Source organism: Hydra viridissima, unplaced genomic scaffold (genome assembly GCF_058129835.1).
Source record: "Hydra viridissima isolate aposymbiotic clone 2 unplaced genomic scaffold, HvirCarnegie_v1 scaffold_3, whole genome shotgun sequence".
NCBI classification, from domain to species: domain Eukaryota; kingdom Metazoa; phylum Cnidaria; class Hydrozoa; order Anthoathecata; family Hydridae; genus Hydra; species Hydra viridissima.
This window is the reverse complement of record NW_028324302.1, coordinates 6,022,501-6,040,868: the sequence shown is the minus strand read 5'-3', so window position 1 is coordinate 6,040,868 and position 18,368 is coordinate 6,022,501. Positions and strand designations below refer to the sequence as shown.

Here is an 18,368-nt window from a genome sequence, read left to right as displayed (position 1 = left end):
AATGAGTTTTTTTTATAGGGATGTTATGCAGAATTGAATGGTTATAGTATAAAGTAAAACAATTCGGTGAAAAAAGAGTTCCCAGAATGTCCGATTGTTAAAACTGATACAAAATAACGAGGTCATCAACCTTAATTTTCGATGAATGCTCTATGTTTTAGACGAGAAGCAAAAGAAAAAAAAAAGAAAAAAGAAAAAAGATCGTGATACGGTATACTTTGATCAAGTTATATAAACAAAGACAAAATGTGATTTAATTGCCACGCCTTAATGTTTTCAAAATTTTTTAAAATGTTTATTTCAGTAGGAAATAAAAATTTTTTTTGAAAGTGTATAAAATACCCAGGAAAAGTATATAATGCATTTATGCAATTTCTTCAAATTTATGGATAGATATTGGAGAATTTACAATCTTTTCCGATGAAAACGGCAAGTTATTTTCTTCAAATGTTGAAACTTAAAATTTTTTGGAATTTCATGCTTACTGCAAGGTTTTTTAGTTAACAAAACTTACGGACTGTTAATAATTGGGAGCAGCCATCAAGAGGATTAGAAACACCTGATGGAAACTCCTATCTACTTAAACTTTAGGAACAAGAAAACTTTCTAAACAAAACTTTCCTCATTGATTTTTATGGATCCACTACGCAGAACAAATGCAAGTAACATGAAAGAGAAAGCAAATTCATTATTACAAACCAATAGACGAAAATATCGACCAAAAAACACAACCCGTAAAACAATCTCAATATCTTCATTACGCTACTCATGATCCATCCCATTCATGACATTTTTCTTTTTCATAACTTTTTATAAATAACTTTCAGAGCCAAAAACATTGTCAAATTGCTATTTTCTAACACAGAAAGAATAGCATTGTAATATAAAATGCTGATAAATTTGCTATAATTCAAAAACGAAAGGATTAATACATAATCAAATTAAATAATAACAAACTAAAGTTTAATTAATCGAAAATAAAAGGTTAAAAATTTATTATACTTTACAGAAATTTGGTAATAAATTTTAATTTAAAAATTTTTTGATTGCATTTTCGAAGACGTTCTCATCACCATGCCAATCAGCATGACGCACGTTAGGTATGGTAAATAAGTGGACATTGCCTTTTTCATGCAGTGTGCGCAGACCAAACCAATCTTCTTGGAACATCTAAAGGAAAAGACCAATCCAAGTAAGAGCATAGCAAATAATCAAAACCAGTTATTAAAACTTTTTTCATACAAGCATGCTTTTTAAAATGTAAAACAAAATTGAATACTTACAGTTTGATTCGTCATATCTACCATATTTAGATCGTTGTCGTAGAAACCAAACAAGCTAAAAGTAAAAAGATCGATTTTCCAACGAAGTGGATGTTTGTTAATTATAATTTTCCTTCATTTTTACCATCAAATAATGGATTGTGGATTGATGATAAATGAGAGATATAAAAACTAATTTCTAATTCATAAAAAATTTAAATATTATCAAAGCAACTGTAAATGATATCTATATGCGTTATTTTCTAAGTTAAAAAAAAAAAAAAAAAAAAAAAAAGAAAAAAAAAAATTTAATTATAAACTAAAGAACCTTGACTGCCAAGGTTTAATAACTTCATCTTCAGGTCCACCAATTAAAACCAGATTTTCCAATTTTAAAAAATTCTTTTTTCGATTATTTGCTTCTATAAAAGAAATTTTAAGCTGCAATGAACTTCAGAATTTTTGTCTTAATATTGATAAATTATGTGCTATTACATTTGCGTAGATTTTGTTTATTAGTTGTCAAAAAGTGTTTAAAAATAAACTAAATATCTCTTCTCGAATGCAGAGTCTTGAAATGGTTACTGACTTGACTAAAAACCAAACCCAATACTTTTAATCTCTTTTGATAACCTTTAAGGAGAGGTTATCTATCTTTTCATAGAGGGGGCTATTACCTCCCGAGTCATAGTCCTCTATAAAATGATTTTTTAGAGAAAAATTTCCGTAATATGAGAGATTTATCCTTCAGGAAAAAAATTAAAACTTTGTTGGATTCGTATAAAAGAATATCTCCTCATCACGTAGTTATTCTCGTTATGAAATTTAACAGTGCTCCTAAAAGGTCTTACTTTTATGGTTGATTCCGTCATCCGTACTAACGAATGCATCAAGATAGTATTTAGCGAAATCTTGGGTAATATGTAACTTGAACCAGCTTTCAAGCAGATTAAATTTCAGAAAAAAGCCTGATCAATGTGGTACCTTATGGTTTACCTTACCTTAAAAATACTGAGGCTGCAATCAAAACAAATATTATCTATGAAAACCTACTTACACAGGCTATACGTTGTTCTTTTTTTTTGTTTTTTTTTTTTTGTTTGTTTGTGGCCTTCTTTATAACAAAATTAGGCCTAAAAGTTGAAACTGAAATGATAAAAAGGTCAAACGATAATTTTTATTAATGATCCAAATAAAGAAAAAAAGTTCACAAAGACAGAAATAGAGTATGATAACAAAAAATTCACAGAATAAAAAAAAAGAGAAAAAAAAGTGATTAAAACATCAATAAACCTTCTGGAATAACTCTTTTACAGTGGGGATTGTTTTCAATGAGCGGGAGATAACTAGCATAAGATTCGTATTCCTGACGATATGCTTCTCGGGGATCTGAGATAATGTAAACAAAAAAAACAAAAGCAACTATACTTTCATATTTAATTAGATAACTTTTATAAGCTTAAGCATTTAATCCTTTAGGATGAAAACTCCTAAATATCACAAAATACTCGGTTTAAAGTTTCATTTTCTTTTTTAATACTAAAAAACTCATGAAAAGAGGAATTAAACTTATCAATTTGATTACACATAATAGAAATTGAAGGGTCGTCACAAACCACCTCATTCCCCCTTTATTAGCAGCCCAAAAAATGACTTTCACATTTCTCACATTACTTTTCCACTTAATTAAAAAACATTTAAAGTTATAACACAAAGTAAAATAAAGTTAGGAGTGAACAAAAATTTTCAGCAAAACTTTTGGTGTTTTAAACGCATAAGAAGTTTTTTATAAAATTTGAATAAACAACGTTCTTTATCTTTTTAATTGTGTGAAGAAAAAAACAAACAACAAAAAAAAATACTAATGATTTATGAATGTTGAGACAAAAAAAAATTTAATCTAAAAATAGTAATAAATTTACCTTTCCAGTAATTGCTTATCGCAAATGTATCCTGTGCAAATGTTGTATACATGTATCTAAACACAACGCAGACATCGTTTATTTAATTGTTCATTCGTTCTGAACAGTCATGAAATTTTTTTTGAATGGATTTTTTGGTTGGTAAAAGTTCTTTTAGCGCTTGCTAAGGCACATCTTAAGGTGCTCTAATATAAATAGTTCACTTACTTAGATAAAGACTCACGTGTGCCATTCAACCAAGGTATAGCTTGGAGAATTTCAGCAGGCACTAAATATAATCATTAAACTACTTATAACGTTGGCAATGGTGCGAAAGTCAAAGGTAAAAAAAATTGAACTTGAATGAACAAAAAAATGTTTATTAAACTTATAACAAACTATCGGGCTTCCATCGTACACATTACGCGTGAAATGAGTAAAAAGATTAATGACGCTTTTCTAGGATACTTCTTTCAAACTCTTTATCTAATTATTTCTAAATTTAGAAATTGTGTCACATTTATTGTTCAATAGTTTGTAATCATCTTGCACAATGCCCAGCAACGTCCTAATGATGTTAAATTAGGTAAACCTGGTATATTTTTCTAATTGGTTAATTTTTTGTTCATCTAGAAAATCGCACATGATTCGTGCCTAATGCGAGTTGGCCATATCTCACCAAAAGATAACATCGTGAACTTAGTTAAGTTTCTTCACAAATGGAATTAGACGCTTCTTGAAACACTCTTTGAGATAAACCTATTTGTCGTTCCAGACGTGCCATAAGGTCCAGTAACTTGACCACTTAACACAATCGACTGCCACTCCAAATATTTAGCATTTAGCATGAAGGGTTTTTCCTCATTTTAGCTTTAACATCAACCCAACAATCAACGATAGTATAGCAGTATTCATTACTTGGTACCTGAAAAGGATCATCTGGACAATAGGTTTCATTGTCCATAATCTTAGCTGGTTATGGAACTCTTTAGTAACCAACTTTCCCAGTATTGGCATGTTTTAATTAAGCTTATACATCCCAAAATAATTTTAAAGAAATCGTTTTTTAGATGCATAAGCTTAAATTTTGAGAAATAACGATACAATTCCAAACAAGGATAGGAATTTTTAATTTCATTGACTAAAAAAAATGATTTCTCATCTTACGAAAGCTTATGTTATTCTAAAATTTTTTGTGCTAATTTCAAATCTGTTTTCCGTTTCATCACGGTTTTCGAGTAAATTTCATTTGAACTTTTAACATAATTTAGTATTTTTAACATAATTTAGTATTTACATAACATAATTTAGTATTTCGTTATTGTAAAGCTCGTTATTTTATTTTATTATAAAAAATCATTCTTTCAAACCTCCAAACTGTCCAGAGAGCGGTGAACTGAGAGCTATGAATGTCCGCACATTATGATCTGCGAAGTTTTCAATAATACCAAGGCATATCAGACCCCCTAAAATTAAAGTTTGCATTTCTTTGCAAAAAAATAGTTTTAAAAAAATTCTCACAAGAAAAAACATCTTCAAATTCGTAGGAATATAAAAAAAAGTTTACTTTTAAAATTTTAACACCTTGTGAATGACAAATTAGGTGAACTCCATCAGGATTTTCTTGCATGATTGGTTTTATTTTTTCATTCCAAAATCGCAACTGTCTAGGAAGAGGGACAAAGCTTTCCAATTCAGGATAAAGTTTTAACAATATGATTTTGGTACCAGGGTGATGCTTTTCAACCATATCTTTCATATCACTGAGATGTGCTGCATCACTGAGGACACCATGAATGAGAACAACAGGTTTATAACCAAAAACTGCATGAGTGAAACTCAACAAAAAAATGTAAAACTGCATTTTCATAAATTTCTATAAGACATTGTTGGAGCCAACATCAATACATCGACAGATTTAAATTTTTATGGATTGCATATTAGTTACTTAACTTTTAAAAACCAATAAGTTGATCATTAACATTGAGTTAGTTGAAATGAAATTAAAATTTATTGTTGGTACAATAATCACAAATAAATACATACCTTTTGAAAATTGAATAAAATCTACAAGTGTTAGTAGTTAAGAGGTAAATTGTGACAAAAGCTTAATATATTAGCTAAAAGGATTATATCATTAAATAATTGGTTTAAAAATCTCTTTAGGATTCCTCATTAACAACTCAAATTTTAAAAAAATATAGATAATTTGTACAAGTCCTTTTAAGCTTTAATCATGAATGCTACACTTTAAAACAACTAAAACAAAAAAAAAAAAAAAACAAAAAAAAACTTTTTTTATTGTTGTAAAAAATAAAAAGGCTAATTTTGAGATAAATTATTTCACAGCAAATTAATAAGTAAACAAAAAGAGAGAGTTTTACAATTGGCTATAAATAAGTTAAATAATCATTTAGTGAAAAATGTGTATGTAAATGGGATGCAAATATTTTTTTGAATAAATATTTGCATCCCATTTACATACACATCAATATTTTAATTGCAGTAATTTTAAGTGGGAATTACTATTAGTTGGGCAAATTACTGAGAAATCAATGCAGAAGAAAAAAAATCTTATAGACCTCTCATCACTTATTTGCAACTAAACATAGTGGAATGGAAAATACACTGGAGCAAAAGTTGAAGATATAGATTTTTGTATATATAGACTTAAAAACACAATTTTTGTCATTTTTAAATCTTCTGGTTTGACAAAATTTATATCATCCGGTTTCAGATTGATATAATTCATTAAATTTTCGATATTAAATCTTTTCTCTTCGCAATTTTCTCCTAATACTCAGTCCATGTTAACCCTTGAATACTTATTGACCCTTAGACTCCTTCTTATTCCCAAACTCAAAAAGCAACACATGGAATATTATTTACAATCAGTTTAATGTGTAAGCTAAGTATCAAGCAGAAAATTGTGAGGATAAAACTTTTGCCCAAGAGAACCTTCCTATCCATTGCATAAACTAAATATTTTTTTACTTGCATTAAAGATGTCCATAATCACTTTAAAATCAAAATCGAAAATTCTTAACTATTTATTTTTACACAATTTTTTATAAAAATAGCATAGTGCATTAAATAATAAAAAAAACTGTAACAAAGTAGTGGTTAAAAAACCCGTAACAAAATAGTAGTAAAAAAATCTTTTAAAGATCAGTAATATCAAAAACACAGTAAAAACAGTATAAGAAATATAAATTAAATGCAACTACAACAAAAACTTAAGTCAACTTTGTAACATAAAGGATTTATGCAATAATTTAAAAGCATTTCTTAGCTAGATAGCATTAAAAAGTTAGAAGGTACCCAGCCTGAACGATTATCAACTTTTGCATACCACCACCCACCATCATCTTTTTCTAAAACATTTACAAGTTGACCTTTTTTTAAGCTTAACATTCCTTCATCACTGTCTTCAAAATTTCCAATTGCAATGTAGATTTCTTTTACTGGGATTGCTGGAATTGGCTTCGAGGTAGCTTGTAAGCTTGATTCCTTAAATTTTGGAGGTGGAGGACGAGGAGGGGCTGCAGAAACCTTAAGGTTTGTTTGAGATGAATTCACAATGCAGCTTGATTTTTGTTCAATCTCAACTGACTTTGTTAAAGATTTGTCAGATTTAATACACTTATCAACCACAATTGGCTTATTTCCAAAAACAGGTTTGTTATCACTAGTTTTTCTAACATTAGGAAACTGAGAATTAATATTAACTGGTGTTTTAGAAATAGTTTCAAGACTGGACTTTGGGCGCGGAGAAGGTTTGGGCACAATTTCAGGAATACTTGTTTCATGTTTAACATTACCCTTAATTGGTTGAGTATAATATTTTTTTCTCTCAAGCTCTGACACTCGCATATTTTCATTTTCACTAACTGAGGAGGTTGTCTTATTAAGATTTACATTATTTTCTTTAGAAGATACTTTTCCTAAATAAGTTGATGGAGCCCACCCTTCCTGATTACCAATTTTAATAAACCACCATCCAACATCATCTTTTTTAATTACTTCAACAAGCTGATTTTTAACAAAAGAGATGCATGTGTTCTCAGAGGCATTAAAATCTGCTAATGTTATATAAGTTTCTTTTTCTTCTTCCAAACTGGTAAGATTCTGTTTTTTTATTTGGTCTATTAAAGACTTCTTTATACGTTTCCGATGAGTCTTCTCAGATCGAATCCATCCTTTTTCACCATCAACTTCAACATACCACCACCCATTTGGTGATTTCTCTATAACTACAATAGGTGCACCTTCCATGATGTCAAGCTTCTTATCACTTAACACCTTAATGTCAGTGGTTGCAACATATAATGACTCCTCTTCTTCTATTTGGCTCTCCTCTGCCAAAAAGTTCCTTTTATTATTCATTTCAACATGAGTTAAATTTGTGGATGGCAGAGTGACTTTTTTCTAAATAAATTAAAAAAAAAAAGAATAGAAGATTAATGCAACAGTACAAAGTTACATAGGACAAACTTTAAACTCATTGTTTATTAGTATAATACTATATAACATATAATATTATAACAATACAACTATATATTATACATTATAATAACTTAACACCAACCTTAACAGAAGCTTTTCGTGGTGGAGGAACAAAGCCTGAATAGAAGATTGAAAACGCTAATAAAATAATTAAAAAGGAAAAAAAAAAAAAAAAAAATTATAAAATGATAACAAAGATATGATATTCATACTTCAAAATTACCTTGTGATTGTAAAGTTCTAGATTGTCGAATATATCCTGCTTCTACTTCTTTAGGAACTTTGTCAAGGTGTGTTGCTGGTACAAAGCCTTCATAATCTCTTTCAGCATCACGCTTCAATCTTTAATAAAAGTTCAAACAAATTAACTATTTAAATGAACCTTATCAAAGGTCTTTTTTTCCTTTTATACTATATATACTTACTTTTGCTTACTAGTCTTTTTGTGGCAATTGCTTTTCTCTAGCTTTTTGAACTATTAACTTAGTTAAACTTACTTGTAAAAGAGCATGTTTACAATACAATAGTTTTAAAAGCTAAAGAACTTAACCTGACTTTCCACCAGCCATCTGAACACTTCCCTAACACAAGAACAACATCTCCGATTGCCAAAGAAAGTTCATCTGATTGCATTGCTTTAAATGCCTTAGTACAAATAAACTTTTCTTCTAAATTTCAAACAACAGAAAAAAAATTACAAAATCAATTAATCAAGTTAAAATCAAAAAACTGCTCAACCTTAAAATTTTGTTAATTTTACAAAGGGGATAATTGAACCTTTAGGATTTTATTTTAAAATTATTGAAAAGATTTCTCTATAAAAGTGTGATTTGTAAAAGATTAAGTAGAAAAAAAAGTTAAAACAAGACACATTCATTACAAAAAAAAAAATTATTATAAATTTAAGTAAAAATGTTTTTAAGGCCCTATCATTGGGGTAAATTATAACAGATGATTAGGTTTGTTGAAATGCAAATTAAAATAACATTTTAAATAAAATTCTTGAATTAAAGTTATCTTGTTCTAACAACAATATTATAACAAGATAACTTTATTTAAGAATTTTATTAAAAATGATTCAGATAAAAAAAGGATAAAATTAGCAACAAATTATATAAAACAAGAACTCTATGAAATAAAAAGCAAAACATGAATATTAAAAAAAAAAAAAAGAAGATTTTTACTCAAAAAATTTACACCAGAAATTTGATGTTAGTCAAATGCTCCACGCACATCAGAATAGCAAAAATAAATTAAATTTTTACAAAAATACGGCCAATCTTATAAAAGATGAACTTTTTAAAAATATTACTTGATTATGCTTAATTTTTGTAAACTGGACCATAAATGACCATCCTTGAGAAAAGTGTTACCAAGTTTTTGATAACACCTTTCTCTAGGATGGTCATTTACGGTCCAGTTTTTACTTTTAAACAACTGAAAATGGATTATATTATGACATTTCCGTAAAATTAGGTTGTATACAGCTGGATATCATTAGATAAGTTGCTAAAAATGGCCTATTTTTATGATAAAATTGTGTCTATTTGAAGTAACTTTTTTGTCAATTACATAAATTTAGTTACCAAAAACTAAAAAACTGTTATATACTGCAATCATTTTCCAACTATACTGAACAAATTTTTTTATCAATACATCATGCATATTGTTAAGAAAATAGGCAAAAATTTAGTGAAAATTTGAGTTTTTACAATTTCATAAATGATCTTGATATTAAAATTATTGGTCCTTACAAATGTGTATATATCCTTAAGAACTTAATCATAATAAGGTCAATTTACAAAGATTAAGCATGATCGAGTAAGATATTTAAAAAATTCATTTTTTATCAGATTGGCTGTATTTTTGTAAAAATTCGGCTTTTTTTGCTATTCTGACATGTGTGTGCTCTCTAGTTTAGAAAAAATGTTGTTTTGAATAAATTGTAGATAGATTTCAATAAAAATACATAAAAGTAAGTTTAACACTTTGCTCATATTAACTATAATTCAGGATATTCCAACATAACCTGATTTTTAACCATGGTCTCCTTAAATTCTTGATTCATGCAGACAAAACTTCATTAAATTAAGTAGTTAAAAAAGTTACAAAAAATTAAGTGTAAAATTTTCTTTCTCACCTGATCTCTTTATAAATAAGAAAAAAGAAATGAAAAATTTAATAAAGTGGTTTAAAAAAACATTTAATTATAATCTTTTTCATACTACTTTACTTTAATTTCAAATGTGTATTTAAAGTTATCAGCCAAATAAATTGTGTATTTAAAGTTACTGCCCAGATAAAACTTAGATAACTAAAATAGTTTGCAAATATAGGTCAGAGAAAACAAAATCTTTATACAACTATCAGAATAAGATGATAGAATTAAAATTGAGATTTTACCCATGCCATAAATTGATTCTTCCATTGTATCCTTATTTCCTTCAAGTGGATCTAGGTATGAACTTGGTGCCCATCCTTGCTCATCTTCAATACTGACAAACCACCAACCATTTTCATGCTTCTCAATTACATCAACTATATCACCTACTGATAGTGCAACCTATAAGAAGGTTTCTATATAGAAAATCTTTTGTTATTTTCTAAAGAACTTTTTATTATTTAACACTAAATTTATAACTTTGAAATGACTTTAAATTTATTTCCATAATGAATAAATACTACAAGTTCAAACTAAGGCTGTGGAGTTGAAGTCAGAGTTGTAAAGTCAGAGCTCATTTTGCCTGGAGTTGGAGTCAGAAAAATTGTACCAACTCCGACTCCAGCTTAAAATCTTTCAAAGTTTCATAATTTTTATATAGATTTTATGTTACTCATTAAAATATTTTATGTTCTGTCAGTCTGAAGCACAAGTGCCAAACTGTAGCCTTCCAGTTGTTACAAAACTACAAGTCCCAGGATGCTCTGATAACTATAGGATATCCAGACACAATGAGAATTGTAGTTTGCAACAACTGTAGGGCAAGGAGTTTGACATGTTAGTTTTAGGCCTTTAAAACAGTGATAAGCAATAGGGTATTTTGCTGCTTATCACTGAGAATCATATATCACCTCCCTTGCGCTCTCCTCTACATTCCCTTAAACTATATAACTTCATGATCCCCTAACTCCCGACTTAAATTGTCTGGCACTGTGCTACATATTCTTAGTAGAAAGCTAGGCGTGCCACCACCAAGCACCAAAGAGTTGCTCCACAAACAGAAAGACTGTAAGTATTCAATTAACTTTGTTTCTCTGGAGAGAGAGAGTATTAGAAAATTAGTGATTGAAGAAGCTGTTAAACAAAAAGAAGAACTTAAAGAATTTCTCAAGGGACACTTCTTTACAGAGTGAACTATTTTGAAACCAATGCCCGATTTGTTTTTGAAAAAAATGAATCTAATCACACCAGCAAATTTCTCCAGTTTTTGGTGGAAAAGATTCCTCAAGAGTATGAACTTAAAGAAGAACAAATTCTTTCTGTCTAACTGACAATGTTTCAAAAATAATTTTGAGAAATTCATAATTTTATTAGTGACTGCATAAGAGTTTATTGCATAACAAGAATTCAGAAAGGTTGTATGTTCAGAAATTATTTTCTAATAAATATTGTTTAAAGCACTAAGTGGTTGGATTATTTGTATCATGGTGATGAAATAGCCAATGTTACCATTTTACTACAGAAAATTTGTTGTTTCAAATTGGTTACTTATGAAGGAGTCAGAGTTGGTCCATGATAAAATCAAGGAGTCTGAGTCGGAACAGTGGTTTACTGACTTCACAGCCCTGGTACAAACTCAATAAAACCTTTTAAATTTAATCACCATCTCTGTATTTAAAGCAAGTGTTAAAAGCAATATCTGCAGTGGACATGTCTTATTTATCTGCAGTGGGCATGTATTTACAGTTAACCATTTTAACATGCATATTTATTTAAATTTTTTTAAAAATTATTGCTCATGTAAGTTTAGATCTTAGTTTGTAATTAATCTGGAAATAAATAATAAACAAGTAAATACCTGATTCTTCTCTGTTTTTTTAAAGTTTTCCACAACAACATATCGTTCAAGAAGAACTGGCTCAGATATCTTGTTAGCTGTTTTTTCTTTTTTTGGTTTTATACTGTCTTTGCTACAGTGACAAAAAAAAAAAAGAACCCAACTTTGCAAAAACTTTTTGATTCATATAAGTTAAGCTTCTGAAAACAAAATTGAGAAAAATATCTTTCTTTTTTTCTCCTATACTTTCTTTAAAAAGTTAATTATGATTTATTCTCAATATAAGTCTCTGCCAAACTTTTTCAAAATTACAATTTTTTTAAAATTTCTGTAGCAACTTACTTTTACACAATTCATAAGTTATCTTAACTGGAATGTCTACTATTTTCAAAAACATTGTGGCATCTTAAAATTCAAACAGTTTTGTAAAATAGATCAGGAAAAACTTGAGAGCACTGAAAAACTTAAATAACTATATCCAAATAATAGTTTTAATAAAAAGAAAACAAGTTTTTTAAGTTATTAAAGCAAAAGTAATTTAAAAAAAAATATCAGTTGTTTTATCAATCTTTGATTAAGTGGTAGGAGATAATTTAAAATCAAAGAATGATAATTCAAATCAAGCAACAACAGCAAAAAAAAATTATTGATATTGTATTATAGCAAAATTCTGAAAATAAAATAAATGTCTCACTTTTGCCTGACAGGGTTAACAAATCTCACAAGCTTTGTGAAATAAATAGAGCTTTATCATTTATTTACTAAAATCAGCTTTTTAAAATAAATAAAATGTCATTTTTATTTGTTAACTCTATTTATGTTAGAATTATAAAAATTGTGTAGAGTCTAGGATTAAGAATATATTGAAAATACTTCCCAAGATTATTTGGAACTTAAATATACTCATAAATTTACTGGATTGCACTTTAAATCTATTTTGAATCATTGTTTTGATAATAGTTTCAAAATAGATTTATTGACAAAAAAAAACACTAATTTTTCATTTCTAAAAAAAAAGGGAGAAACATATTTGTTAACTATAGAGTTAAAACTAACATTATTAATGCCATAAGCCCAATTTGCTGTTATTCAAGAAACACTTTCAGTTTTATAGATGACATTAATTGGGTTCTATTTCACAATCTAACCCAACTTATGTTATTCCTTAGTGACCATGGTCTAATATGCATTATAAGGACCTGAAAATTTCATCTTCATATTTTTTTTTTTACACTAGCTGTAGCAAGCTATTATAGTGAATCATACCTGCATGTAACAATATCAACAAGGTTGACATGATCATTGCATCTGATACTGCAACTTTAACCAAAATGTGTTTATTCTGAAATATTTTTTCACTTGTTTGTTTGAAAAGCATTTGTATTTCATATTGGCTCATCACACTTTTGAAATCTTTTCTTATCCTTTCTGCTGAATTAAAAGTTTCTATTGTTAAACTAAATTATATAAACTTAAATTCCCTTTTAATGCATGTTATTATTATTTCCTTATTTACTATCAGTAAAAAGTGATAATATTAACAGAACAGATTCATTATACGTAATTAATTTTAAACTTAAAGTAAATATTAAAACCAATCATACATTCAAGCTATAACAACATTATTAGTTTTAAACCCATAGATTAGTTTTGATATAGGTACTTAAGTTTATGCAAATAATAGACAATGTTAAGCTTAGTAACTACATATTCATGATAATACAATATAGTCTTAATATCTATCTAATGTTTATTTGATTAACAGACTTTATCTCTAAACAAAAAATTCCTGTAAATCTTTTTGCAGTTTAAAAAATTCTTTCACATCCTGTATTTTAGTGAAAGACTCTTCCAAATTCACTAATTAATGTAATTAGCTTTTTAATTGGTGGGTTTGGAAAAATAATTAACAAAAAAAATGTAACAGGAAGCAGAAAAAAGAAATTATGATATATATTTATAAAATTTTTAATTATTTTTTCAAATATTTAGCCATCAAATTGTAAGTTAACTTGGAATGTTTTACTTTTTTAAACTTTAATTCAATTTGGAATTTCTAGATTTAATATATATATATTTAGGAGGTTACATTAAAAAGCAGCAAAGAAATTAACAAGTAGTAAAATACTAAAAAGCAGCAAAAAATTAACTTGAAAAAAGTTATTAAAACTCAAATACAAATTACTTTATAACAATGACAGACCAGTTTTTAATTTTTACAAAAAAGTTCCATGAAACATTAGAAAAATATTTTAGTAAAAATTTTATGGCCTACCATCTTGGGCTGCCAATTCAAATTTTTTTTTTGAAGTTTGAACTTGAACATGTTCGAACTATTTGGGAAAAAAGTTCGAACATTTTCGATTTTTTTTTAATGTACTAAACACGCAAAATAAAAGAGTACAAGTTAAAAACAAAACCGTTTATTTATCTATCATTAAAACTGTTTACTTAGAGCTATTTATCTAAAAACAAAACTGTTTATTATTGAGACCCACTTCTCATTTTCACTACATTTAACCTGAAAAAATTGTCTATTTTAGAATAAACAACATCACTCAGTATTTTTAAAAGTTAGTTTTAAAAATGTTAATGCATCTAATATATCATCCTGTAATGAGTTCCTTATTTTTGTCACAAATAATCCTAGGCTAGAGAAAGCCCTTTCAGACTCCACAGATGTTGGAGGAATAGTTTTAAGAGCATTAAAAAGCATTTCTAAATTTTTGGGTCTTGATTTGCTGGCTTCAAAAAGAGCCATTTCCTTTTTAATGAAGTTAGATCCAAGTTCACCTTTGTCTACTGTCATTTGAAAATCAGATGTTTTGAAACATTTAAGTTCTTGAGCTAAAGTCAATTTAATGTTAGTATTTTTCATATCATCAGTTATATCACTGTTATTGATTTCTCCATCAGTACCAGAGTCTTCCTCGCTAGACTGGAATAATCTTTGAATAAGATTGGTAGCAAAATTTGCTATAGAGTTTCTTTTTATTTTATTCGCAAATAAAATAACTGATGTGTACTCGTCAAATCTTAGGCTAAATTTACCATTAGTTAAAATGACTTTTTTAAATGAAGTAATTACTTGCATCTTGATTATTTCAAAGTATTTCATCACTAAATCACGAACAGTTTGATGACTATTGGGCAAATTCTATCCTTGAGCATGAAATGCTGATCGCAAATTTATCCTTGATCGCAAATTCTATCCTTGAGCATGAAATGCTGATCACTGTTAGCAATGGTTGTAAAACTTATTCCGTCAATAGCAGTCAATCTACTCAAGATTTCAGGTAAAGTTTTAATCCCAGAACTAAAAAAGTTTTCAATTCTTGGTATTTTAGGAACATGACTAATTTCAACAGCCTCAGAGGCCAAGGTATTACATTTAATAATGCCAATTTTATGCTTCATTTTTAAGTGTCTTGTAATAGTGCTTGTTGTTGAGCCAGGAGTTTTTAATGAAACTTTACAAATTTTACATTTGGCTTGTTGCAGCTCTTGGGAAAATTCAAAATAATCCCAAAACTCAGATCTTCTGGATGTGCTAATGTCTTTGAAAGTAGCCATGTTTTATTTTTACTTAATGTTTTAATTTTATAGGCATTTCTTCTGAAATTTTGAACTTTTCAGCAAAAAAAAGTTCGAACCTGAACGTTAAAATTTTGGCGCAAAGTTCGAATGTTCGAACTTGAACATGTTTGAGCTAGCAGCCCCACTACCATCAACATTTCTTTGCATTTAGGATATTTTAGTGAATTTATGCAAAAATTCAGTTCCTAAGGTTTATTTTGTATTTTGGTTCTGATAGCTTAGGAATTTGCAAAAAATTTGTAATGCATACAAATAAAAATTTGACATTTAACATAAACATAACAGAGAGACAAAACAAGAATTTTAAATGGCTGCTTTTTTAGCAGTAAAAACTAATTTTATCAGAAACCTAAATAGCCATGTTTTTAGAATTACTTATAGTTGTGCACTTAGATTAAGGGATTTGTAATACTTTAATTTGATCTAGTAAATTTAAAAATAACTTAATTTGAATTGCATGACTTGATACTTTTACATGGAAATACCAATAAATTTTAAAAACAGTTTTAAAAATAAAAGTACTTGTGTAACTCCTAATTTAGAAAAGCTGAAATTAATTTAGAACAATTTTTAACCTTGTCAAAGTCTCAATATCTTCAGGAGTAACTTCAAAGAAATCAATTACTAAGCTACACTGTGATATTTTCTCAGGCAGACCAATGAGTTTCTAGAAGGTGAAAAAACAAAAATACCAGTAAAAAGGTTCAATCCTTTGAAAATTATGATTCAACAGGATATTTTTGATATTTCATGGTGGCCACAAAAATTTAAAAGTTAAATTTCAGGACAATTCCAGGACATTCCAGGACATTTTGTCGAATTTTCCAGGACATTTTAATATCCTGTTAAATATTATCAATTATCTTTACATTAAATTTATTCACATTGATTGAATTATAGAATAAAATATTATATTAATATCAGAGTTTAAAATAATTTGGCTGTATATATATATATATATATATATATATATATATATATATATATATATACATTTGCAAAAAAAAATTTATATTACTTCAATGTTATTAGTAACTTTTTAACTTGATTTAGAAAAAAAAATTCCAGGACATTTCAGGACATTCCAGGACTGTAGCCACCATGTATTTATAATTGTTTGTTGTTGAAACATTTTTTGAGGTTATTTTTTATCACTTATATATAATATATTTCAATGTATAATATGCATAATATTCTCCATATTTAAGAGTTTAGTACAATATTTTTAGGATTAAGATATAAAATTTGTATAAAATCTTACCTGAAGGTATCAATATTTTTAGGATTAAGATATAAAATTTGTATAAAATCTTACCTGAAGGTATTCTGTAAGCAAATCCTTCCTTTTAACAGCAACATTTTTTACATTACTCCTTCCAAAAAAAATTTTCCCTAAAAATTAAAACTAAACTTAATAAACTGAAATTTAAAAAGGAGAAGTAATCTGGTTTTTATCAGACCCATGTGTATATCTTATTAAGTATCCTTTTTAAAAATAAATCATCAAGTCTGATAGATTTTAAATGTTTTGTTTTTTTAACAAATCCAAAATTTTCTAATGAAAAAGGGGTTTATTACATAAAAATAGTAAATGTACCTGGCAAAAATGGTAATATTCTTTGAGTTGGATTAACTTCTCCAGATTCAACTGGGAAAGCATCAATCAGACTTACCTGTTTTTTTTAAATAAGTATATTAATATAGTATTATATAAATAAATTATTCTTATTTATTATAAAGGTTAAATACTTAAAAAAGAACTAAAATTTTAAAAAATTATATATATATATATACATATATATATATATATATATATATATATATATATATATATATATATATATATATATATATATATATATATATATATATATATAATATTTACCTGTAGATCAAAGAACTTGCAATAACGTCTACAAATAACTTGCTGCTTGCCATCTGACCAAAGTACATTAATCATGTAAACCTAAAAGAATCTTGTGACTAGATTCATTTTAAAACTTTAAAATTGGTAAAACATTAACATCAGTGAATGATCAACAAAAAAAATTTAAATTACATAATGTTTGCTTGGTTTTTTCTTCTTCACTACATCTGTAATACTGACTTTACTGACATATTTATTTACTTCTGACATTTCATAACCATTTTATGTATACTTAACTGTATAAGGTATAGAGCTATATAAGAATAGATTTTATCAGTTCAGTGTATATGTATGTATGTATGTATGTATGTATGTATGTATGTATGTATGTATGTATGTATGTATGTATGTATGTATGTATGTATGTATGTATGTATGTATGTATGTATGTAGTTAAATTTACTATGTATAGAACATCATATACAATGAGGTTTATGGGGTATAATGAAGGTAAACTGTATATATCAAGTGTTGTAGACATTCAACTTTATGTATGTAAATTAAAACTGAAAACTCATTTTTAAAAAACTACTATTAGTAGATGTACTAAAGATAATTTTAAAGGGTATATTCATTTGTATAATAAAGTTGAACAAAGATGTGAGATTGCAAAGCTGTGGAATATTTTAGACACAATTGCATTAAAAAAAAAAATCAAATAAATTTTGAAACTAACACAATATCTCCTTAAGAAAACTTAATAACCATACAAAAATCAAATCCTTATATGAATAAAATAATAACAATAATAATAATAGCAATAATAATAATAATAATAATAATAATAATAATAATAATAATAATAATAATAATAATAATAATAATAATAATAATAATAATAATAATAATAATAATAATAGTAATATATATCATAATCATTTACAAAAAATACAAATAACTCTTTAACTCCACAACATATAAAGAGAATTTACATGTTCAAATTTATAATATATATATATACATATATATATATATATATATATATATATATATATATATATATATATATATATATATATATATATATATACATATATATATATATATATATATATATATATATATATATATATATATATATATATATATATATAAATGTTAAACACAAAAAATAGGTCCAAACATCAAATATTTATAGCGCAAATACAAAAATGTTAATAAATAAGTACATAGTCTT

General features: G+C 26.9%; 3 protein-coding genes across 6 annotated transcripts in view; all 3 read right to left on the bottom strand.

Moving 5' to 3' along the window:
• Positions 1-884: 884 nt before the first annotated feature.
• On the bottom strand, positions 885-5,290 carry LOC145202017 (lysosomal thioesterase PPT2-B-like). 4 transcript variants are annotated; one of them, XM_090082420.1, is made up of 9 exons: positions 5,210-5,290; positions 4,748-4,944; positions 4,534-4,629; positions 3,392-3,452; positions 3,185-3,240; positions 2,556-2,651; positions 1,591-1,684; positions 1,284-1,338; positions 885-1,170 (listed from the first exon to the last, which is right to left on the bottom strand). In XM_090082420.1, the coding sequence occupies exons 2-9, from the start codon at positions 4,920-4,922 to the stop codon at positions 1,027-1,029; spliced, it is 777 nt and encodes a 258-aa protein (XP_089938546.1). In that variant the 5' UTR covers positions 4,923-4,944; positions 5,210-5,290; the 3' UTR covers positions 885-1,026. The 4 variants fall into 4 exon arrangements, with proteins under 4 accessions (XP_089938546.1, XP_089938545.1, XP_089938547.1 ...); XM_090082419.1 differs by lacking the exon at positions 5,210-5,290 and having other exon boundaries at positions 4,748-5,145; XM_090082421.1 differs by lacking the exons at positions 1,591-1,684; positions 5,210-5,290 and having other exon boundaries at positions 4,748-5,145.
• Positions 5,291-6,212: 922 nt separating this feature from the next.
• LOC145202544 (SH3 and PX domain-containing protein 2A-like) lies at positions 6,213-17,480 on the bottom strand. Its single transcript, XM_090082487.1, has 11 exons — positions 17,324-17,480; positions 17,150-17,230; positions 16,862-16,937; positions 16,580-16,656; positions 15,840-15,931; positions 11,689-11,800; positions 10,073-10,232; positions 8,220-8,337; positions 7,893-8,011; positions 7,752-7,786; positions 6,213-7,591 (listed from the first exon to the last, which is right to left on the bottom strand). Exons 1-11 carry the CDS (start codon positions 17,399-17,401, stop codon positions 6,452-6,454), a joined length of 2,088 nt encoding a protein of 695 aa, XP_089938613.1. The 5' UTR covers positions 17,402-17,480; the 3' UTR covers positions 6,213-6,451.
• Positions 17,481-18,287: 807 nt separating this feature from the next.
• Positions 18,288-18,368, bottom strand: part of LOC145202440 (glucosamine 6-phosphate N-acetyltransferase-like) — a 928-nt gene continuing 847 nt past the window's right edge. Inside the window, exon 1 of the mRNA XM_080075389.2 lies at positions 18,288-18,368. This exon is cut by the window's right edge and continues 847 nt beyond it. The gene's annotated coding sequence lies outside the window, so the exon portion shown is untranslated.

What these genes read in the sequence shown, in the direction of transcription:
- LOC145202017 (XM_090082419.1), bottom strand. Translation starts at nt 5,033, where the DNA reads ATGAAAATGCAGTTTTACATTTTTTTGTTGAGTTTCACTCATGCAGTT. An exon ending in ATTAAACCTTGGCAGTCAAG is followed by an intron (nt 1,339 to 1,590) that starts GTTCTTTAGTTT and finishes TTTTACTTTTAG; the next exon opens with CTTGTTTGGTTTCTACGACA. An exon ending in TAGATATGACGAATCAAACT is followed by an intron (nt 1,171 to 1,283) that starts GTAAGTATTCAA and finishes CTTTTCCTTTAG; the next exon opens with ATGTTCCAAGAAGATTGGTT.
- LOC145202544 (XM_090082487.1), bottom strand. Translation starts at nt 17,401, where the DNA reads ATGTCAGAAGTAAATAAATATGTCAGTAAAGTCAGTATTACAGATGTA. An exon ending in GATATTGAGACTTTGACAAG is followed by an intron (nt 11,801 to 15,839) that starts GTTAAAAATTGT and finishes TTGTCACTGTAG; the next exon opens with CAAAGACAGTATAAAACCAA. An exon ending in GATGGCTGGTGGAAAGTCAG is followed by an intron (nt 8,012 to 8,219) that starts GTTAAGTTCTTT and finishes CTTTTATTAAAG; the next exon opens with ATTGAAGCGTGATGCTGAAA.